This window comes from Mustelus asterias, chromosome 14 (assembly GCF_964213995.1).
Source record: "Mustelus asterias chromosome 14, sMusAst1.hap1.1, whole genome shotgun sequence".
Classification (NCBI taxonomy): domain Eukaryota; kingdom Metazoa; phylum Chordata; class Chondrichthyes; order Carcharhiniformes; family Triakidae; genus Mustelus; species Mustelus asterias.
In genome coordinates this window covers 65,916,097-65,940,182 of record NC_135814.1, presented here as the reverse complement: position 1 = coordinate 65,940,182, position 24,086 = coordinate 65,916,097, and the positions used below count along the sequence as shown (strand labels likewise).

At 42.2% G+C, this 24,086-nt stretch overlaps 1 protein-coding gene across 1 annotated transcript in view; it reads right to left on the bottom strand.

The window, feature by feature from the left end:
• Positions 1-24,086, bottom strand: part of fam171b (family with sequence similarity 171 member B) — a 52,608-nt gene that overhangs the window by 3,946 nt on the left and 24,576 nt on the right. Inside the window, exons 2-7 of the mRNA XM_078229223.1 lie at positions 23,203-23,436; positions 22,178-22,270; positions 18,138-18,296; positions 15,433-15,603; positions 5,690-5,806; positions 1,615-1,735 (exon numbers count right to left, since the gene is read on the bottom strand). Coding sequence (XP_078085349.1) covers positions 1,615-1,735; positions 5,690-5,806; positions 15,433-15,603; positions 18,138-18,296; positions 22,178-22,270; positions 23,203-23,436 — 895 coding nt within the window. The remainder of the gene's footprint in view (positions 1-1,614; positions 1,736-5,689; positions 5,807-15,432; positions 15,604-18,137; positions 18,297-22,177; positions 22,271-23,202; positions 23,437-24,086) is intronic.

The window sequence follows — 24,086 nt, the reverse complement described above, 5'->3', positions numbered from 1 at the left end:
TCACCAGATGTTATGCTCTGAGCAGCATTATCAACATATTCAGCTACTATTGTGTAACTGTGATACTGATCACTCTCTGATGTGCACCGGAATTAGGAGACAACCCTTGAGGTTTGTCCATACAAAGCAGAAACACTGACCTGTTATTGTCAGTCACACTGCCCCGTCAGATTAAAAACCAGCAGTTCCTTAACAGTTCCAGCATTTGCACGCAAGAGTGCAGAAATGAAACAGAAAGTATAGAACACCATCTACAATACAGTACTCTCAACATATGGAAAGCAAGACCAGAAAAACACTGACTGGTTCCAGGCTAACATCACTGCGATGGAATCTGTCATTGAAGTCAAGCAGTCTGTGCTCATGATTTGCAAGGGATATCTGAGTGAGAAGACTCTTAATGCAAAGAGGCCAGTGAATTGTACATATCCTCAGCCCATTTGTTTTCCTCTGCAGCAAATGTGGCAGAACCGTCATGCCAGATTGGGACTGCTGAGCCACATCGGAGTTGACCACCACCATGAAAACCATTGTCTTATGACATGGAAGGTTGCCACCACATGGTAACATTCAAACAAGGTGTGACTTTTCCAAGGATTTTACAGACCATGGATCTGTACAACAGTTACTCAGATGAGGTTTTAATTCTTCTTTTTCTGGGTAGCTATTGTTACAATCTGGTCAGAACCATCTGAGGGGTGCAATTTAATGTTGCATTTTCAGATAGTTGCCAGGTCAGAGCAATTGCACAGGGGAAGTTTACATTTCTGGGCAATTGCTATGCAAACCTTATCTGTGAACTTCTAAAGGAGATTCTCCAGTGATCTTTGGGGTACCCCCAATGCAACCCTGGAGCTTGGATGTTACAACCCCATACACTGTTTTCAAGAAAATTCCAATATTTTGTATGTTCATAATAATCTTAAAATTTATGGGAGACCAGTTAGGAATGCTTTAAATAAAGGGACCAGAATTCTCAAATCTTGCCAGCAGCTGGGATTCTCCAGTGCAGTGAATGGAGTTTTAGCTGAACGCCAAATTCTCAGTTCTCGCTGGCAACAGTGATCGGAGAATCCTGGCCAGGGTAAATTGACTTTTTTTTTAAAAAAAATTTGTTTAGAATGAATTGTTCTAGAATGTTCTGGATTGTCTTAGTTGCTGTGGTAGAAATTGTCATTTTAAAAATGCGAACCGAGTTTTCAGAGCAGATTGTTGGATCTGAATTGGCCTGAAGCCACCTCAGAGAGACAGAAGCTCTCAATAATTTTTTTTTTCAGCTTTGTAGTTATAGAGCATCAACCAGGCAGGGAAAACCTCAAGGAAGAACTCTGTAATTATAACAACATTGAATAAATACAGTTTGGCAGAGGTATGTGCTGAGAGCCCTTTGCACTTATTCCCACTGCGTTACTCACATCCCCACTCAAGAAAATCTGCAGCATTTGAGTAAGACTTAATAGTGTCCTTAATTATCGCATGATCAACAATTAATCATTTTACATTCAACTAAGTCACATTTTGCAGGATACTAAAAATGCAGAGATACAAAATAGCTTTGGAAACTTACAAATCTCCAGGGGCACAGATGCTTATATAGATATCTAATGGCCTTACCTGCAGTAACAGAAGAGCACAGCCACAAATCCTGCAAGAATGACTGCAGTTCCTCCTAATATAGCCACAAGGAGCATAGTATGGTAGGTCGTGATATCCTTTGCAATACGACCAATTGTACCTAGGTTCAACAAGGCAGGTTTTAGTAGAAGTCAGTGATTTCTGGAGTGTGCCTTGAAATCAGAGTCAGCTTTAAGAGCCTGCATGAAGCAAGAAATGCCTCATTCACTCAGTACAAACTTGCTGTAGTTCTTAGCCTTATAGCAGATACAGAGTAGATATGAGTTTTATGATTCTATACCTTTAAGTAAACAGCTCATCTCATTGCGTAGTTTCTACTAGCAAGTAAATTTGGATGCTAAAGGCTTTTGAAATATGATTTCCAGTATTAGAATCACAGAATTTATAGCACAGCAGGAAGCTAATTGGCCTATCAGGCCAGCATTGGCTCAATGAAAGAACCATCTATTTAATCCATTTCCCTATAACATTTTACATTTTTTTCTTCTAAAAATCCTCTTCCCTTCTACTTCCACCAGTTTCTGACTCACATCTAATGAAAAAAATCCTTAACCTCAATTTTTTTCTGACCATTTTCAATTGCCACCCTTAGGTCCTGACTTATCAACCAGTGCAAACAGTTTTTTCCCATTTACTTTATCAAAATCCTTTATAATTTTCAATACGTCCATCAGATTTCCTCTTTGCTCTCAATGACGCATTAAAAAGAATTTTGTTTCTCTGGTCTCTTCTCAGGACTAAAGCTGCTGATCCCTTATTATTCCAGCAGTTCTTTATATATGAATAACTAGAGTAATTGTTAAGCAGTACCTTACAGAAACTGGCAAACTTTCCCACAGTTTAAGCACATCTCTAATTTTAATTGCTCAAGCATTTACAGACATGCATTTGGCTACCTGTACTCTAAACCTCTGCATCTCTCTTTGCCTTTTAGTCACTCCTTAAAAACTACCTACGTTTTGTTATCTGTCCTATTTGTTTCTCGACACAAAATTACGTTTGATAACATTCCTGTGAAGTACCTTGGAATGTATTACAAGGTTAAAGATGCTATATAAATGCAAGCAGTTGTTGTCGCTGATGTGAAATATTCTCAAATAATGAGGCTCGACTTAGTTATACATCAGTTAATTTCCTGGCTAACCAACAAAACAAAATCATTACTCTTTCTACAACTGTCTGTACAATTTTGTGTGTTTTTCTTGGTCATTCTGTTCATGTCGGGCTCTCTCTCATTACTCAGTTCCCACATGCTTCTCACAACAGGTAACATTGCTCTTCCAACAAACTGCATTGCCCAATCAATTAACATTTCTAAAGCATAATTCTCAGAAACCTAGTACAGGGTGACCCACAGCTGCACTGATAATTCAGGATGGGCGTTAATGGTAAAGTATTAATGTACGTAGGTGATTTGTATTTATCTCTGTTGTTTGGATTAAGTACTGTGGGGAAATGGGACAGAAGGGAAGAAAGGATAAATAAAGTGTGAAAGACACCCAGGATCACACATATGCAGCTGCTATCGCTGATTATATGCTGAGAACGACAGACCTGGAAGATGATTCTTTGCCAGTTGCAACAGATTGGTAATTGGGTGTGGCACATGGAGCTGGACTGAGGTCAAACTCCAAAATAAGAAGGGGGAAAAAATTTAGAGATAGATAAGAAGTGTACATGGATTCATATTTTGAATTTGATCCAAGATTATCTTATATCAATAAAAGCAAAAAAAATCAAGAACTACTTTAAGCATTCAAGTTAATTATCTAAATTAATTGAAAATTTGTAAACTAGAACAAATTGTTTGTAATTATATAAGTAAAAGCCAAGTGATGGCAGCATAAAAAGACAGCAAAATATGTTGGCCCTGTCTGCCATAGCTCATATCTCCTTCAGAATGAAAATGAACAAATATTTTGTCAGACTTTCTTTTTAATCATTTTCATAGCTTGTGGGTGAAAAGTACCTGAAAGTTCTTTTTCTGTAGAATTATCAAATGGAATTTGGAAATTTGTTTAATTTATTAAGGACTAGGGTGTAATTACTACTCATCTCCATTATCCTATAACCCTGTTTGATATTTAATGCACTGACAGAGGGCAGCATTTTCAAACACCTGAGAAGATGAGGTTAGCTGCAGACTGGCTTTGAGAACAGTGCTCCGGGATAGTATGTCAACCTCCCTGCAATTTTCAATGCAAGGACGGAACAGGAGGGGAGGGGAATGTGCAGACAGCCCACCTGCCTCCAATTAAGCTGCCCATTAAGCTTATTCAAAAGCTTGCTAACAGGTAAATGTTAAAAACAGCGAGCGTGAAGAGTGAATTGTCTGCTGCACATTTGTGATGTTGCTGCTGAATTGAAACGTTTAAGAAAAATGGCTATTCAATCTGTGTTCAAGCAATGGCACAGTGTTGCCATCATATGAGCAGAGCAGGTCAAGTGATTGGCCGTTTGGAAATCTGTATGCACCCTGAAGCTGCTGGCCCTCTGCTCTTCTGCCTGCTCTAAGCTGTAAGTAAATGCCAAGCTTATTCATGGCTTTGTCTGCTTCTGAGCATTGCACTCCCAATCTAGTTTTGATTTCAAGCAGCAGCCGCACTACTAATTGGGTACCAAGCTTGTCACAGTCTAATCAGGGGCTTTGCACATTAAAATAGTGTTGTATCAGTGAAGCAGATGTAACATGGGACCCAGTAATGATCCGAGTGTCGAGTCCCCGATCCCGTACTGGCTGAGGTAATTTATGAAGGTCCACCTTCTCAACCTTGCCCCTCGCTGAGGTATGGTGATCCTCAGGTTAAACAGGTTAAACAGATTAGCCAGTCAGCCCACCCCCTCAGAGGAGTGCAGCCTATAGTCACCTGGGATTATAGCGACTTTACCTTTACCATAGTTCCTTGGATCTTGTCATTGGTAAAAATATATGACAAGAAGCTCAAAATCATAACAACCACATAATTAAATGAATTATTTGAAGAACAATCTTGAGGGAAAAAAATGCAACAAACTGCAGTCACTATTTCAGTTTCAACTAGCACTTAAGGAGGGTTAATCTTTCGAAGAGTCTGTCCTCAGGCAAGTTGAACAAAAATAGAGAGATTAATCTCGGATGTCTTAAGTAGTTAAATTGCCTACTATATTATTGTTGAGGCATATAAAGAATAAAGTCCACTCTTTGTTAATTTACAGAATCCAATCTGATGTACATTTTGGCAAGTAGACTTGCCAATTCTGTGCATTCCATATAAGTTTACAAAAATAAAACTGTCACGGTACTAATGATGAATAATGCAGAAAGAATAATTTCAGTCGTTTAATAGCACAGAACCCGAATACTGCTGAAAAGAGAGATATGTTGCCAAAGCTTTTTGTCTTGCACTCATCAGGCTAAACACAAGAATGCCAGATTTCAAATGATCACTACGATTTATATACAGGAGAGAAGGGTACAATGAGTACACTGCTTCACAAGTTGACTCTAAATGGCTGAGACATTGCCATGGAGACAGCAAAGGGGGACTATAGGCTCCCAGGTAATTCAAAGAAGGTGGAAGGTTCGAACATAATCCTTTTTTTTCCATAAGGGCAGAATACAGACTATACTCAACCAGCCCATGCTCACAAAACACCAAAATATAACATCTGTTGTTGAATGTGACTCCACGATCAGACAGCATTTGTTGAACAATCCCAAGTGCGCTAATAGCTATACTAACAAGAAATTGAAGATAAGCAGTCGAGTTTGTAGCACGGTTCATTTATGTTTGCTAGAAGCAATGTACGTCAAACAGGGATTGGTTCTCTGCAAACAAAAGAAATACGTTCAAGTCTTGCACCTTTTTTTGAATTGCCCGGGAACTTGCTGAGCACACAGTTCTCTATTGTTTTCTCCATGGTAATGCCTCAGCCAGGGTAGACTTGCCAACCAATCATCACCCTTTTCTCTGGTAGTATAAATTGTTAGAAATGTCATGAGTGCAGGATAAAAAACATTGGCGACATATCTCTTTTCAACATAAAATAATAAGTACATAATGTGCACATTTACCTGTGGTTAAAGGTAATGGTGCAGCAATCCAGTGACCCAAATGAGGGGCTGTGTATGTCCAGACAAGTCGGTCACCCTCCTTTCTAACTGTTCCAAGTCCTCGGTTTACCCAAGCACCTTTGATGAAAGAACATTAGAAGTTCATTAAATATAATTTATGACAAAAGAAAAAACACTAACGAAAGAAGGTGGAAACACTTTAGATGCCCAAACCATAATTTACCAAAGTTATTTCGTTCATTTGGTTTGGGAAATTGTTTATGTCATTATGCTATTTAAGGAAGTTGAGCGAGGAAAAGCAAGGAATTATGGACCAGTTAGCCAAACATCTATTGTCAGAAAATTAATAGAATCTATAGTTATGCAGAAGGCAAATTAACACCTTTAAAGTTTTCCCCTGATCAGAGATTCCCAGCATGGATTTGTAAAGAGTAGGTCACGACTGATGTATCTGATTGGATGCTTTGAAGAGGTGACTAAAGGAGTGAAAAAGGATATTATTTATATGGGCTTCCAGAAGACACCTGATAAAGTCCTTATAAGAAACTGTTGACCATAGCTTAAGATCATGGAATTGAAGACAAATTATTAACTTGGTTAGGAAATTAGTTGATCAGGAGACAGAGAGTAAGGATAATGGCAGGATATGTTTACTGGTGTCCACAAGGATCTGTATTCATTAACAAAATAGATGATGGCCACACAGCCAAATTTGCCAATGACATACACAGATAGATGGTATAATAAGCAGTGTACATAGAAGCATAAAAATGCAAAGAGATTATGGCAGATTAAGTGAATAGAAAAAACTATGGAAAATGGATTTCAATATAGGTTAATGTAAAGTCAACCACTTTGGACCCACATAGAGTAAGAACAGGATACTTTGCAACTGTGAAAAGCTAGAATCAGAAAGTCCAAAGAAACTTAGGGATCCAGGTACACATTTCATTAAAAATCATGAACAGGCACAGAATATAATCAAAAAGATTTCATGGAATGCAGGCCTTTGTCAATAGAAGGCTAGAGTACAAGAGAGCAGAAGTCACGCTCCAACTATACAAAGCTCTGATTAGACCGTGACTGAAACATAAACTGGTCTTGGAGGGAGTGCACAACAGGTTTACCAAAATGATGGCTGGATCTCAAGTGTTAAATTATAAAGCAGATCAGGGTGACGTCCCCTGGAATTTAGAAAGTTAACGGGTGATTTACAAACGTACAAAGTAGGAGCCTATGCCTGCATTTGATAAGATAATGGATGATCTCTACTTGATTGAAGTTTTCACGATACAAGAGGTAACAGATAGGGTTGACTAAAATAAACAATTTCCTCCAGTTGGAGGCCTAGGACTTAGGGGACAGAGTTTAAAAAATGAGTCAGACTTTTCAGGAGTGAGATCAGGAAACATTTCTTCATGCAATGGTGGGAGAAGTTTGGAACTCTGTTCCACATACTCGATCAATTGTTACTTTTAAAACTAAAACTGACAGATTTTTGATAAGCAACGGTATAAACTTTAATGGAGCACAGATCAGTACTGATCTCTGAACAGTGGATCAGGTTCGAGGGGCTAAAATGGCTGGCTCCATTTGAATATTTTATGACTAGTTAAATGTATTAAAATGCTCCTTTTATGGTGAAGTTTCTACATTTTATCTGCTTCCCAGGTTCAGATGCTTTTGCATAAAAATCCAGCTGAGAGGCCAACAGGGAACTTACTCTAGGCCTCTAATAATGCCAAAAGACTTGTAAAAACAGCCCAGGGGATCACTGCCCACAAGCAAATGCTTTTCAATTCAGAATGGAGGAGAATCAAGCTTTCAATTTGTATTTTTTTTTAAAGTTTAAATAAACAAATAGTAAAATTGCCTATCAAATAGAGTTAGGCCCTCAAACTGGGTAGCGACAGGTTTTCTCCAGGGGCGGAAGATCCCCCCACAGAGAGCTGCCAGTCAATTAGAGATCAGCAGCTTTTCACTGCTCAGCAGCGCCACTGGCAAGGTAGTGGTTGCTACCAGTAAGGCACTCACCCAAGGCCCAAGATCGCTGAAGGAGGGGTGGTGGGGAAGGGGTAAGAATAACTGTGGGGTAGGGATGGTGGGAGATGGGTTGGCAGAAGGTTAGGGGTTTCTCAGCAGGCCCGTCCCTTTCCAATTCTGTCTCTCATTCAGGCACTGAGTGCCTTTGAATTAGAAAGTTCCCAGGAACTGGCAAACAACCCCGACAGAGTTTGCCTTTTGGGTTTCCTGCATGGCGACGCCATTAATTGCATACTTCAAGATCTCAATTGGTGATGGATGAGAATGCAATTGATGAACCTTGCTGTAGAGGTTTAATCAGGGCTGAGATGGCAAGATTGCAGAGTCGCTACCTCTATCCATCTGCCTGATTAAATGCCCCTGCCAAACTCACCATGGGGAAGGCATTAAATTCCACCTATTTTTCACTTTCCAGCCTGTCTGAACCATTCTTCAGAATTCATTGTATTCAAAAGACCACAACAATTTTCAATTTTTCACCGTCTCCATACAATTCGCATTTGGCAACTTCAAACCAAAAAATGCCAAAATTCAGGGTTTCATAGTTACTGTAATCCAAGAGCCAAAAACCTGGGCTAAGATTAATAGTGACCCTATCCACCAGCCAGAGAACCAGTGGCAAACCTGATATTTCTGGGTACCCCATTTAATTAAGTCTCAATCAGGTACTTACTTACCTGGGTGCAGTCGGGGCTCCGGAGGCCTTCAAGACAAGATCTTGCCAACAATAGCTAATGGTCAACCAGAGGACCAGCACTGGGAATGGTCACCACTGTTGGTACTCCAGAAGGCCTAGGACGAAGAACAGCAATGGAGGCTTCAGAATGCAAGTAAGTGGGGTGACCTCATTGGGGGTCAATCAACGAGATCCCTTGGTGGGGGCAGGATGCCAGTGTGTACAGCAGGGATGTGATAGTCTTTGGTGCTGATAGAGCCCTCCATGAGGGACTGGCTGCCTAAACAAGAGGTCACCCATGCCCTCCTGCCCGGCTGCTTGTTGAATACCACAGCTGGGTGGATTGTTGAGCTTTTGCCACTTAAAGGTCTCAAATGGCCTATGGACAGCAAGGCCAAACTTGAGGTCCCCACCCTGACTTATCAGACAAGTCAGGAAGGCGACAGACTCTCCATCAGTGTCTTCCCACCAAATTCACTGGCCGCTTCCATCTTCCAGCCTAGTACTGTCCCTTGTGTCAAAGGATTGATTTGACAGTCTTGAAAGACACTGGGCTAGAAATAGGGTTCCCCTGATTTGCAGGCACTGAAGTGGGCAGCATGTAAATTTGGTGCACCCACCTCATCTGAATGATTGCAGCATCTAACCAAGTGACTCTCATGCTGCTGTCTTCTTTTTACCTCTGCCAGTTGCCTTAGTGTTCAGCAGGGAAGCCAAGTAGCATTGTTCACAAACACGTACAGGCAATCTGCTTGCTGAAAGGCAGGTGGTCCTTCTCAAAGGAAAGCTGCGCTGAAGAACATTTGCTTGACTTTAAAAGACGGCAAAATGAACACTAGGAGAGGAAGAGTTCAGGATGAAGAACTGGCGTTGGAGACAGCAGGAGAAGAGATGTAATAATGCTATGGAGGATCAGGAGACCCCCAAAAGGCACCCTCCATATGGAGTGGATGCAGGTATCCAGGGAGGTAAACTCCCAGAGTTCAGCCCCAAGAACCTGGTAGCAATGCCATAAGAACCTGAGTGACCTCACATGGGTGGTCAACGTCAGTGAATACATCTTGTCAGGACATCGCCTATCCACCAAACCACCATAGAATCATAAAATCTATGGCACAGAGATAGGGCCTTTGGCCCAAACTGGCCAAAATGCCCATCTAAGCTAACTCCATTTGTCTGCATTTGGCCCATGTCCCTCTAAACCTTTCCCATCCACGTATCTGTCCAAATGCCTTTTAAATGTTGTCAATGTCCCTGCCTCAACCACTTCCTCCAGCAGTATATAGCTACCACCCTCCGTGTAAAAAAAAGTTTCTCCTCAGGTTCCCATTAATTCTTTCCCCCTTAACTTAAACCCATGCCTTCTAGTTCCTGATTCCCCAATCCTGGGAAAAAGACTGAGTGCATTCACCCTATCCATGCCTCTCATGATCTTATACGCCTCTAAGATCACGCCTCAGTCTCCTACACTCCAAAAAAAAGTCCTAGCCTGTCCAATCTTTCCCTATAACTCAGTCCCTCGAGTCCTGGCAACATCCTTGTAAATCTCTTCCGCACTCTCTCCAGTTTAATAACACGGCAGCACAATGGTTAGCACTGTTGCCTCACAACTCCAGGGACCTGGGTTCGATTCCCAGTTTGGGTTACTGTCTGCGTGGAGTTTGCATGTTCTCCCGGTGTCTGTGTGGGTTTCCTCTAGGTGCTCCAATTTCCTCCCACAGTCCAAAGATGTGCGGGTTAGGTGAATTGGCCATGTTAAATTGCCCCTTAGTGCCCAGGGATGCGTATGTTAGAGGAATTAGTGGGGTAAGTATGTAGGGTTATGGGAGTAGGGCCAAGGTGGGATTGTTGTCGGTGCAAACCCGATGGGCCAAATGGTCTTCTTCTGCACTGTAGGGATTCTATAACATCTTTCCTATAGCAAGGCGACCAAAACTGAATACAATACTCCAGGTGTGGCCTCACCAACGTCCTGTGCGACAGCAACATAACTTACCAACTTCTATACTCAATGCCCTGACTGATGAAGACCAGATGCCAAAAGCCTTCTTCACTGCCCCATTTACCTGTGACTCCACCTTTAGAGAACCATGCACCTGAACTCCAAGGTCCCTCTGTTCCACAATACTCCCTGAGGTCCACCATTCACCGTGAAAGTCCTAATTTGATTTGACTTTCCAAAATGCAACAGCTCACACTTATCTGTATTGAACTCCATTTGCCATTTCTCAGCCCACTTCCCCAGCTGATCAAGATCCTGCTGCAATTTTTGATAGCCTTCCTCACTGACTATAATAGCACCTGTTTTAGTGTCATCTGCAAACTTACTGATCTTACCTTGTATATTCTCATCCAAATCATTGATATAGATAACAAACAGCAATGGGCCCAGCATTGACTCCTGAGGTACACCACTAGCATTCTCCAAGGCAGGCTTCACGACACACGACAATGCAGAATCGCTGAGCAGAAACTGATAGCCAAGTTCCGCACACATGAGGACAGCCTCAACCGGGATTTTGGGTTCATGTCACACTATCTGTAACCCCCACGACTTGCCCGGGCTTGCAAAATCTCACTAATTGTCATGGCTAGAGACACATACACCTCTTTAACCTATGCTTGGCCCTCTCTCCACTCACATTGTCTGTACCTGTAAGACTTGATTACCTGTAAAGACTCGCATTCCAACCATTATCTTGTAAATTGAGTTTATGTCTGTATATGCCCTGTTTGTGAACACAACTCCTCACTCACCTGAAGGAACCTGAGACTCCGAAAACTTGTGCTGCCAAATAAATCTGTTGGACTTTAACCTGGTGTTGTGAGACTTCTTATTGTGCTTACCCCAGTCCAATGCCAGCATCTCTACATCATGTACGCTACTAGTCACAGGCCTCCAGTCCGACAAACATCCTTCCACCATAACCTTCTGATTCCTACCATCAAGCCAATTGTATATCCAATTTGCCAGCTCTCCCCGGATTCCATGGGATCTAACCTTCCAGAGCAGCCTACCATGTGGAACTTTATCAAAGGCCTTACTGAAGTCCATATCGACAACGTCTACTGCCCTGCCCTCATCAACCTTCCTGGTCACTTCATCAAAGAACTCTTAACAAATCTGTAATGCATGATCTCCCATGCACAAAGCCGTGTTGACTCTCCTAATCAAACCCTGTCTTTCCAAATGCCTGTACATCTTATCCCTCAGAATCCTCTCTAGTAACTTACTCACCACAGATGTTAGGGTTACCAGTCTATAATTACCAGGTTTTTCTTTGCAGTCCTTCTTAAATAAGGGCACAACATTTGCTATCCTTCAGTCTTCTGGTACGTCACCCGTGACTAACGATGATGCAAATATTTCAGCCAGGGCTCCCGTAATTTCTTCTCTAGCCTCGTGCAGTGTTCTTGGATATACCTAGTCAGGGCCAGAGAGTTATCTACCTTCATACATTTTAATACACCCATCACCTCCTCTACTGTAATGCAAACTGTCCCCAATATATTGCCACTAACTTTCCCAAGTCTTCATGTCTTTCTCCACGATAAACAGAGTAGAAATATTCTTTGAGAACCTCGACCATCTCCTGCGGTTCCACACGTGTCCACTTTGGTCTTTGAGGGGTCCTATTCTCTCTCTAGTTATTCTTTTTCCTTTAATGTACTTAAGGAATCCCTTTGGATTCACCTTAATCCTCTTAGCCAAAGCTACCGCATGCCCCCTTTTTGCTCTCTTAATTTCCTTGAGTATACTGCTGTATCCCCTGTACACCTCCAGGGAATTCCTCGATTCCAGCTGCTCATACCTGGGCCATGCCTCCTTTTTTCCTGGCCAAAACCTCAATATGTTATATTCCAAGGTTCCCTACTCCTGCCAGCCTTGCCCTTAACCCTAACAGGAACATATAGAACTCTAGCTATTTCACTTTTAAAGGCCTCCCACTTGCCAGAGGTCCCTTTACCCTCAAACAAGCCACTCCAATCAACCCTTGCAAGCTCCTGTCTAATTCCATCAAAATTTGCCTTGCCCCAAATTAGAACTTGCATCTGTGGACCAGTTTTGTCCCTTTCCATAACTATTTTAAAATTAATAGAACTATGGTCACTGGTCCCAAAGTAGTCCCCCACCGTCACCTCAGTCACTTGCCCTGCCCTATTTCCCAAGAGTAGATCAATTTTTGCCCTTTCCCGAGTAGGACCCTCCACATATGCCTGAAGAAACTTTCCTGAACACACTTAACAAATTGCATCCCATCTGAACATTTAACACTATGGCAATCCCAGTCTATATTAGGAAAATTAAAACCCCCCCTACTATGACAACCCTATTACTCCTGCAAGTCTCCCCAGTCTCCCTGCATATTCTCGTTGACTATTTGGGGGCTTATAGTACAACCCCAATAAGGTCACCACCCCCTTCTTATTTCTTTAGTTCCGCCCACAAAGCCTCGCTGGATGATCCCTCAGTTGTTTCATGTCTGACTACTGCCGTGATGCTCCCCTTAATCAAAAATGCAACTCCCTTTCCTCCACTTCTGCCCCACCTTAAAACACCTGTACCCTGGAACATTAAGCTGCCAGTCCTATCCCTCCCTTAGCCATGTTTCAGTTATGGCTATAATATTCCAATCCCACGTACCTATCCATGCCCGGAATTCATTAGCCTTGCCCGGAATTCATCAGCCTTACCTGTCAGCCCTCTTGCATTGAAATAAATGCACTTTAATCCAACAGGTTTTCCCCGCTTCCTGCCGTGCTCCTGCCTATCATCAGCTTCTCACACTACTCAATACATCCCATTGAACGCGATCGGCTGGGGAGGTGGGGGGGGGTGGGTGGGGAGTGTCAGATTCCCAGTGCACTAGTTGTGTACACTTTGCACAGTGCACTGGGAGATCATGCGCAAAAGCGCCCTCTATCATTCAGCAGCTGGCTTCCTGGCATGAATAGACTCCGTCAACTCCCCCTACTGGCATGAATCACACTTTGCTTCATTTTTTTCTCTAAGTGGCATAAGATTTAAAATTTTCTGTCGCCAAAAAAAGGACGCGATTCTCTCCCATTTTCACACTTGTTTGGCACTTAGAATTTTTTTGGTAAGATTGCCCCAGTGTTATATAATCATTAGCATTCTGTCCACTTTTCTTCACATTAGAAGAGTGCAGTACAAAAACGTCTACATCTCCTCAGCCCTGTAGAGGAGATTGCTCTTAGCATCTTGACTCTGACTGTGACATGGCCGGTGGTATTCAGCATCACTGAGAATATTGAGGATGATTTTTCCTTAGGCCCCTTCTCACTGCCAGCACATCCTCATCCTGCAATCAGCAATGATGAGCAAGCTGCATGCTTCTTACTCTGAACACCTTCCCCTCGCAAAGCTGCTTTCCAGCATTTTAGAACTACCCACCCAGGAGTAAGAGAGAAAGCTTAACACAGAACAGATGAGGAGATCCATCACTTGATGTGACACTACAGCCATCAGCTCTGATATTGGTACTTCACATACCATGGAGGCTATTCTGCAGTTGGGATTTGCATGTAGTGAGTCATGTGGGCATGAGTGGATTACAGCCCAGCCAGGGGTAAAGAATAATCCATTTACCAGCTCACGAGAAAGCAAAGTGACAGGCAAATTCTGCAGCAGAAGGCCAGATAAGGGCCTTGATGGGGCAGCGTACAGTAGTGTTGATTGGCATTTTATTACTCTTTTCATGGGATGTGAATGTCACTGGCAAGATCAGCATTTGTTGCTCCTCTCCGGCTGCCTTTAAGAAAGGAGACAGGTGAGCCACATGATAGACTGCAGTGGTTCAATCTGCTGAAAGTATACCCACAGTGCTGTTGGAAGGGAATTCCAGTTTTTTTCATGCATCTGCTGCCTTTACCCTCCTAGATGCTAAATGTCAGAGGTTTAGAGCGTGCTGTTGGTGGAGCTTTGATGAGTTTATTCAGTGCAGCTTGTAAATAGTACACACTGCATACCAAAATGGTGAACAGCTTCCTGACACTGTCAAGTAGCATGGAGGAGTTCAGCTCAAGTTGTCAGAAGGCATGGAGCAGGGCTTGTCTTTAAGGCTGCCTCATCTCCAACTCCTTGTCAAGCACTCCGCAAGGCATTATGGAAGGGAAATTCTAGTCTACTAAGTAGAAATGGAAAATAAAACGATTAACCTTGAACACCATTCCAAATGAAAGCCACAAATGCAGAACTAACAGGCAAAGCAAAGCAGGGAGCACTCCTTCATCAAAGAGTGATCACTAACTGGGCGGCATGGTAGCACAGTGGTTAGCACTGGTGCTTCACAGCTCCAGGGGCCTGGGTTCGATTCCCGGCTTGGGTCACTGTCTGTGTGGAGTTTGCACATTCTTCCTGTGTCTGTGTGGGTTTCCTCCGGGTGCTCCGGTTTCCTCCCACAGTCCAAAGATGTGCGGGTTAGGTTAATTGGCCATGCTAAATTGCCCCTTAGTGTCTCGGGATGCGTAGGTTAGAGGGATTAGCAGGTAAATATGTAGGGATATGGGGATAGGGCCTGGGTGGGATCGTGGTTGGTGCAGACTTGATGGGCCGAATGGCCTCTTTCTGCACTGTAGGGTTTTTATGATTTCTATGATTTCTAACTGGAATGGTCGAGGAAAAATATCTTGAGCCAATCAAAACATAGTTGGATACTGTATAGGATGAAGAGCAGGATGGGAGGTAATCAGAGTCTCTATAGAAGTATGAGCTAAAAGGACCAAATGGTTCTTCTCATTCATACTTCATAAACTACATACAGTTAAATTACAATCAATTAGCATCTGCCCCACAACTGAGGCTTAATAAATTTGTGCTACTGCAGTTTAATAATCTCCTATTGAGTGAACGCACTTAAAACAGGCCATTTCACCAGTGGGTGATGTCTCTCAGCTTCATATCTAGATTTTGCAACTCTGCGTACTGACAATACACTTCCTACCAGTTATTAAAATTTGTCCTTATTAATCAACATTATGTTGGTGAAATTTGCTCATGTACCAATTTTGAGGTCAAACGTCCAGGCTGGAAGAGCATCTGCATGCGTCACTAAATCTGTTGGTCCAAGAGGTAACGTAATTTGGATGGATCCTGCAACTTTCACATTTTCTTCAGCAGAAAACAACTGAACACTAATGGCAGCCAGAGGTGTCAGTTCAATGCTCTTCAGTCCTGTAACAATAAATCATTTCCTGTTTAAGAACTGTGTTTTAAAAAAAGCAAACAAATTCAAGCTGACATGAAATTATGTTTTTGCAGGTCAATATGGATTCATCATTCAACCAAACTAAAAAGGGAAACACACCAAATGAAATTTTATTGTTCCTAAGACTGCTTGGTGGGGGTCAGGGAAAAATAACAGCAACAATTTCTTAGGTTTCCATCATCGAGAGAGAATTTACCTGGCTACTGAATAGTTTTCTTAGTGTTATTTGATTATGCAATAGTTCTTTCTAAATTCTGAAAAGTATAGTTTTAAGGCATAATTATACATATACCGAAGAGTACACTTTGCAGAGCAAAATTGGCTACCATTTACAAAAAATTTTTTATAATGATCTGTGGATCAGAGTTAGCATCAATTATTTTCTAAAGCAATAATTTAATAAAAAGTCACGTGTTAATGCAAAGATTAAGGTAGGATCTTGCCTCCTTGCCAGAAGATCATGGTTTATTCCCCACTACTGACCCTTGAGCACATAATCCAGAATAACACTCCCATGTGGAGCCGAGAGTGCTGCATTGTTAGAGATACCATCCTTGTGATAAGACATTAAACCAAAAGTCCTGTCCACCTGTTCTGGTGAATATTTAAAAAATCCCATCCCATTATTTAATAAGCAGGAAAGTTTTCTCCAATTTCTTGGCAAAGATGTATCGCACAACCAGCATCGATGAAATCGATTAGCTGACCAGTTATCTTTATTGATGTCTGTGGGACTTTACTGTGAGCAAACTGGTTGCTGTGCTTCCCTGTATTCTAACATTGGCTATGTTTCAACATTAATGAATTGGTCGTGAAATGCTTTGGGATGTCCTGGGGTTTTAGATGATGAGAAATAATTGCAAGTTCTTTCTTCACAATTTAGTGTGAACTTGGAGTGACAGAATGAAGCTTGTACCTGCAATCTCCCCATCAACAGCTTCTAACCTCAAACTTCGAAAACAAAACAAGAACTTCTTCACAGCCAGGGAGGGAAGGGATAAACTAACTTAGTCACATATTCAGGGGGATATGTGGAATGGGGTTCTAAAGGAGAAAAAAAAAATGGAGAAGAGTAATAAAATATATGAATAATGCAAAGATGGAACTGCCTTAGATGACAATTACAGTGGGAATACTTGGGCAGAATACAAAACCTTAAGTACTGCTTACTCATGCTGACACTATCCCCAAGATTATTGACTGGATGAATTACATTGTCAACGAGTCACCATGTTAAAAAAAAGTACTGTTATCATTTCCATCTGTGGCAGCATTGTGAAAAAGCAGCTCCAGGTGGCTAATTTACAGCATCACAGAATAGCAGCATTTCAGGAAGCCATTTGGCTCATTGTGTCTGCGCTGGCTCGCTATAAAAAAAACTTCAGCTAGTCCCTCTATTCTGCCTTTGACCATAAGTCTGCAACGTTTCAATTTCAGCTAGTTATCTAATTGCCTTTTGAAAGTCACAGCTGAATCTGTTTCCAACACACTCAGGCAACTCCAGAGTTGCTACTCATGCCGCCTCTCGTTCTATTACCAATCATAAATCCACACCCTCTTGTTCTTGACCCTTCTACCAATGGAATCAGTTTTTCCCCTATCTACTCTGTCCAGGCCTCGCAGTCTCTAATAAATCTCTTCTCAATGAGAAAAGCCCTAGCTCACCAATCTATCCATATAACTGAGGTAGGTCTCTTATACGTGGAACTGTTCTCGTAAATCAAAGCCTTATCCTTCCTAAAATGTGGTGTCCAAAATTGGACATAGTACTCCAGTTGAGGCAGAACCAGTCTTTTATAAAGATTCACTATAACATCCTGGCTTCTGTACTCTATGCCATTATTTATAAAGTTCAGGATCCCCTATGTCTTATTAACCATTTCCTCAATCTGCCCCGTCACTTTCAACGACTCGTACCTCCAAGTCCCTCTGCTCCTACTACTGGTTTAGAATTAGTACATTTTATTTTCTATTGCCTCTCCTCACATTTCCTACAATAATTTATCACTTCACACTTTGCTCTATTAAGTTTCATCTGCCACATGTCTGGCCATTCCACCAGCCTGTCCATATCTTCACTATCCGCCTCACAATGCGATGATAGTAACGATTTCCCATATTGTTAGCTCATTTCTTCAATTAAGTCACTGCAGAGATGCAGCACTTCTGCACAGGGAAAGGAAAGACAAACTATTGGAACAGCAGGTTTGCTAAATGACTCAATTTTAAAAGAATCCTTTCACTTAATGCACGGAAGCTGTAATAAAGCTGCCTTCCAATACAATTTCCTTGACTTATTTTGCTTCAGAAAGGATGAGCACAGAATTGCAGCTTAGTCAACGAGACACAACCAGGCAGACATTTAAGAGACCTAGAGAAACTTACAGGTTTACCAAGGACCACAACAGCAGTGAGGATGTATTAGGAGTACCACTACCATAGCGAAACACACAATAACAAGATAAAGCATGATGATTGCAAGAAATGATTAAAACTTTACTTGATTTGTTCATCAAAGTCCCCATTGTATGGATAAAGTTGTCTGTTCCCCAGGGAGGCTGTGGAGCTGTGAGATAGGCTGTCAGATTAGAAACATAGGTGTTCTTCGGTAACCTCAGTAATCCCTTTGGAAACTGGACACTGGGGTACCTTCGGTCATCTAAAAAACATAAGAACCTTCTTAACAAATGTAAGGAAAACAACAGCCCAAACTGATGTGTGTTGCACAATTAGATGATATTTGGCAGTGAGATAGGCTGACCAATTGCTTTAAATTTAGCGAGATTGGTAATTAATATTAACATTATTGTTACATAGTTTTTAAATAAGACTAGAAAATATGAAACTAAATTGAGTCATTTAAAGGCATATTCCCTTCATACTGTAAACTTGCTGCTCTTACAGCTTTTTCACAACAATCTTCTACAAGTCCTCACTCTAATACACAGTGAGACTGAATACCATGAGACATATAACATTTACAGTTGTATCTCTGATTTAGAGTACTGGGAGTGACGTACAATGATAAATACTTTCCTCTAAATAAAGACAAAATAATTTACTTGCTCTTTGGTCTTACAAAACAGAACATTGAGAGCATGAGAAATATGTAGTCCACTCATCAATCAGTTTCCTCCATAGATCGTGTACAATTTAGCCCATCACGTGTACTAATCAATTAATCAGTACCCTGGGAGAAAAGACAGTCTGTCAGGAAGGCAAAACTCTCATGAAATATTACCCTGGCCTCCAGGATATCACCCCATCCTTAGTTTACACTTCTGACTTTAGACGTGTTGCACTCTTCCTACTGACTTCTTCATTTTAATACTGATCCTAAACTGAGAAAATGCTCTACATGTCAATACCAACTTGATTGTACCGAATTTACAAAAGAAAAGAAAATTAAAATATCTTCAAACACAATGAAATAAAGAAAGGATTGGATTGCCTGCCTCCTGATATTTTATTTCAGCTTGAAAGATTGAGGAGGACTGAGGGCTACGTACAAGTAGGAATGAGCCAGATGTTAAGATGGCTTTCTTTCTCTAGAGGGGAGTGAGCCTCTGGAATGCATGTCCGATAGCATGAGCAGACCCTCTTCTCAGCTTAAAATGGGAGTTTGACTGGTTTGTGGCTGGGGGAAGAGACTGCATCATATGGAAGGCAAGTGGATTAACTGATATAATTTGCCTGGTCAATGTGATCTCCAGATCTAGTTTCGATCATCTGGGTTGGGGAAAAAGAAAAATAGGAATTTCCGCCCCCCAAACCTTGTATTTTGCCTCTCTTTGGGTGGCAGCGGGCTGCGAGGTGGGGGTGGTGAATGAAACAGGGTTAGGGTTATATCGCTAATACAAGAACTCCAAGCATCATGAATGTGAGTCAGTCAGGCTTAGTAGACTTGCTGAAATTTTCCTATCCTGCTTTTCCTTACTATCAATAAATAGTTGAAATTGCCACTTCAAACATCAAATAAGCCAGACATGGGGTGTAGCACAAGACAAGGGGAGTAGCTTATTTACTAAACTAGCAGCATTTGGTGCTATCTGCCGATCATAACATTCAACTGCTTCATTTCGCAATGCAAGTCTCAGCCCTGTAACAACACCATCTGTTAAAGCACAGGCCTGCCTCACTTGCTGCTTTCACCAATTTCAAATTCCCACTGGTCATGTCCCAATTACACCTCCGGCACACACCAAGCACTGCAAATGTTTCTGAAATTTGAATACGCTTCACAACTTGTCCTCAGGGTTAATGTGTTTCTGCAGCCCCCTCCCCCTCCACCAAACCTTTCAGCTGAGATCATTATTTCCAATGTACTTATGTGTATTTCTTTGTTGGGGTAGGGAAAAGACCACAAATCCCCCTTTGTAAAAGTGACTACCTTGTCTGTGTCTCACAAGCTGCAATTAAATAATACCCTTAAAATAAACACTTTATTCTGATAGCTCAGGTGAAGAGATATAGATATCAGATTTAAACAAGGATATTTTCAATTACAAAATGCTTTCTACCTCACATCGCACAGTATTAAACTACAGGATAAAAACCATTGCTAGGATTCTCCCATAAAAACCTCAGTGCCCAATGGGTGGAAAAACGTGAGAATTGGGTGGGAAAATGGGAGAAATTCCCACCTGTTTTTTGGGTGTATTTACCTGAATGAATCTCCTGCATGCTGTGCATCACAGAGTGTTTCAGAGGGATTCATGCCAATGGGGCCTCATTCACTCGAGAGGTTGGCAGCATAGCACTGAGCAGGCCACTGTGCATTAGCCGATCTCTCAGTGGGGAGATTGGCTCATGGGCACTGGCCCTCCACCCCGATTGCCGGCCTTCCGATATTTTCCCGGGCCCCCTTCTCCCTGATCGCAGCCCCTCCCGCCTCCGATTGCTGATCTCCCGAACCCCACCCCCACAAATAGGCTCCCTCCGCCCTCCCCAGTATGTTCTGCCCCCTTGGCACTGCACTGTGCATGGCTGGCAGTGCTCCCCCTTTGCCCCTGGCCTCCCATGAGGGCCTCAATGGCGTCTGTTCCCACCAGCAGGGCAAGTATGCCTGTTTCCCGTTATTGGGGAGATACACCAGCATTCCAAAGATGCTAATCACATGGAAGTTGCTATTTCCATATGGTAATCAGCTCCGTGCCTATTTCTAGCGTGGGGCTGACAATGCTAAAAACAAAAAGGGCCTCAGAGACTCACGGTGGCACAGTGGTTAGCACTGCTGCCTCACCGCGCCAGGGACCCGGGTTAGATTTCCAGCTTGGGTCACTGTCTGTGTGGAGTTTGCATGTTCTCCCCGTGTCTGCGTGAGTTTCCTCTGGGAACTCCGGTTTCCTCCCACAGTCTGAAAGACGTGCTAGTTAGTTGCATTTACTCGAACAGGCGCCAGAGTGTGGCGACTAGGGGATTTCCACAGTAATTTCATTGCAGTGTAATGGAAGCCTTACTTGTGACTAATAAATAAACTTTAAAAGTGATCGGCCGGTCGCGAGTGCCGCTGAACGTCTCTCGGCCTGCTGCAGTACTCGAGTAACACAATGGGCTGGGAGAATCCCGGCCCATGTGTCCTGTTTGGTATATCACATTTCTGTGTTTACTGCCCCTATGGATATTCAAGACAAGCTGGTGCCCTCAGCCTGGACAGACTTTTCCTGTCTTTGGCACACAGCAATTACCAACCAGGTCAGGCTCAAATCCTGATTCCCAGGTTTCCCTATGGAGCTACTCCCTGGCACATCTGTTACAAGTATTAATTGAATCTGCCCTCTTACAATAAAGTTTGTGGTGTTTGAGAATTTTGAACAATGCTGATAATGTGGGCCTTTGGCATCCCATAGAATCCTTACAGTGCAGAAGGAGACCATTCAGCCTATCGAGTCTGCACCAATTCTCCAAAACAACATCTTACCCAAGCTCAGCCCCTGCCCTATCCCTGTAACCTCGCTGGGTGAGATGCTCTTTCAGAGAGTTGGTACAGACTCACTGGGCTGGATGGCCTCTTTCTGCACTGTAGAGATCCTATGATTCATCTGGGTGAATACTGTTTTAATAAAGCACATTAAGGATTTGAACAAACTCTCATCTCATTTGTTAATTCTAGCCACCTCGTGAGATATAGAAGTGATACACATGCAAGAGAAATAAAGAATGACCCAAATCAAAAAGGAGGATGCTATTTTTTTAATCTCTGGGTCACTGAATCATAAAAGTACATATAGGTTTGCAGGGGTCAACTCCCATAAATGTAAGTCCTTCAAAACATCTACTGGAGCGTTCTACACCACCAAATCCAAGGAGGTATTGGCAGTCAACCCACATTTATAACAAAACTCAAAATGAGAAATTTCCAGAGGAAAGGCGCATAAATATAACTTTTATAACTATAACTATTTTACAGTTTGAGGTATTCAGTCATGTTTTCAGTACACCACCAAATATTCTCCATCAACGTATTTTTGTTAACAACAGTTAAAGATTATAAAATAAACAGAGGAAAAAATAGCAAAAATGATGATTTACTCCACCTACCAATCTTTCCTCCGGTGATTAAAATAGTGTCTTCAAATAGCCAGAGATTTGCTCGACTTTGTGGAAGCATTGAAAGAGTTACAGCTGCAAAAACTGAAGGTAGAAATAACATAACACAATAAATCTCCACAGCAAAGATTTAGTAGAACAAGATTTGATTTAAGGAACATTTAATACTGTTCAAAAAAACAAATGAAAAGTCCAAAATCTTGATGTTTCTTTTCAAAGCTTTAACCAAGTCACCAATTAAATCAAAGACCCTCTGCAAAACCTTTTTTTATTGCCTCAATGTAGATTCTAGAAATCAAAACATGGAGCTGAAGTCCTCGAGCAAAACCCCAAAGCTCTTCTAAACATTTTATAAAGGAGATTCCGGAGGCAGAGTGCAACAATCAAAATTGAATGCGTTAAACAAAGTATTGCCAGGGCATTCCAACGTGCAAACTACTGCACACTGTTTGCATCTCACATCGGCTGAAAAGGCGAGGGTGAGCCTGCCTCTGCCGGCCCTGAAAGCCATGATTGGATTGCCCGGTTCATGGGCTATTATTTGCCTAAAGTCATGGCATCCACCCCCATAAAGGAGGTTGTCCCATCGCCAAGAGCCACCAGCCAGAGAGTTAGCAGCTCTCCAGTCCCAGCAGTGTCACAAGGAACTGTGGCACCCACTTGAACTGCAACAGTCCACCAGGAGGAGCAGCACGGTGGCTGGATTCAAAGGTGAGTCAAAGGGCTCTCCCATCGAAACCCTTCCCAATTTGAGTAGGTGGGAAAGAAACTGCATCAATAGGTATTGTATAGTTGGCTGCAACCAGTGTACGACCCTTTCACTCTAATCCCTCTCTTTAGAAGGCAGTACTCAAGACATTACAGGATTGGACCTATAAGCACACAATTGGTGCCACTGCCTCATATTTTGAAAGAAAAATGCCCATGTTATTTCTGAAGTTACTTCGGAGGGACAGGATAGAGTAGAACGCGAAGAGTAATTAAAATTGAAGAAAGATCATAAAGCAAACATTTACCTGGCACTCTTCGGGTTTTCCAAGGCAATGATGCTAGTAGATAGCCTCCTTTCCGTGCTGTGACAGTCAGAGTAAGGCCAAGCTCGTAAGGTACTTTGAAAATAACTCCTCCACCATCCTCGGTAAGGGCTGAGTTAGTCTTTGTGTAGTTAACAAAGACATCAACAATGACCTGATCCAGATAATGACGTGTTACCACATCATTTACCTGCACCTTCAAGGTAAATAACGACCCTAAAACAAGAGAAGTTTCATGTTTAACAGTTTTGCTAAAGCATCATTAAAAACAAATCATACTTCAAATTTTCTTTTGAAGTAGCTGACTCTCCATCATGCAGGGCAGTATTATTTTATAGATGTTGGACATCATGTATTTTTGCAATTACCTCTGGATGTCAATTCAGCAATGGATTTTAGTCGAAAACTATTTGGGGGGGGGGAAGAGAGAGAGAGGGAGAGAGAATCTCCGGCCATTCACACCGGAGTGCAGCCCCTCCCATGGGTTTCATGGTGGCATGGGGCGACAACAATGGAAAATCCCATTGACAGCAGCGAAGATCAGAGAATCCGCTGCCAGTGAACAATGCACCACCTCCCACTACCAAGAAACATGCAATGGGAGGCCGGAGAACTCCCCTCCAGATGTTTGGGAAGAGAGTAACCCCTTAAAAGTGGACCTGAAATTTTATTAAACATTCTGAATGGGACATTTTGGTACATGTCAAACTTTACATTATTTCCTTACAGTCTTTGTTGAGAAAGAGACGGAGAGCTTGTTGTTCACAAGCTGGAGGCTACAATGAAAATCTCACTGGACAAACACAATAATCTGGTGGAGTGGAACCGCCATTTCAGATTACATTTCTGTTCTGAGAACCAAGGGG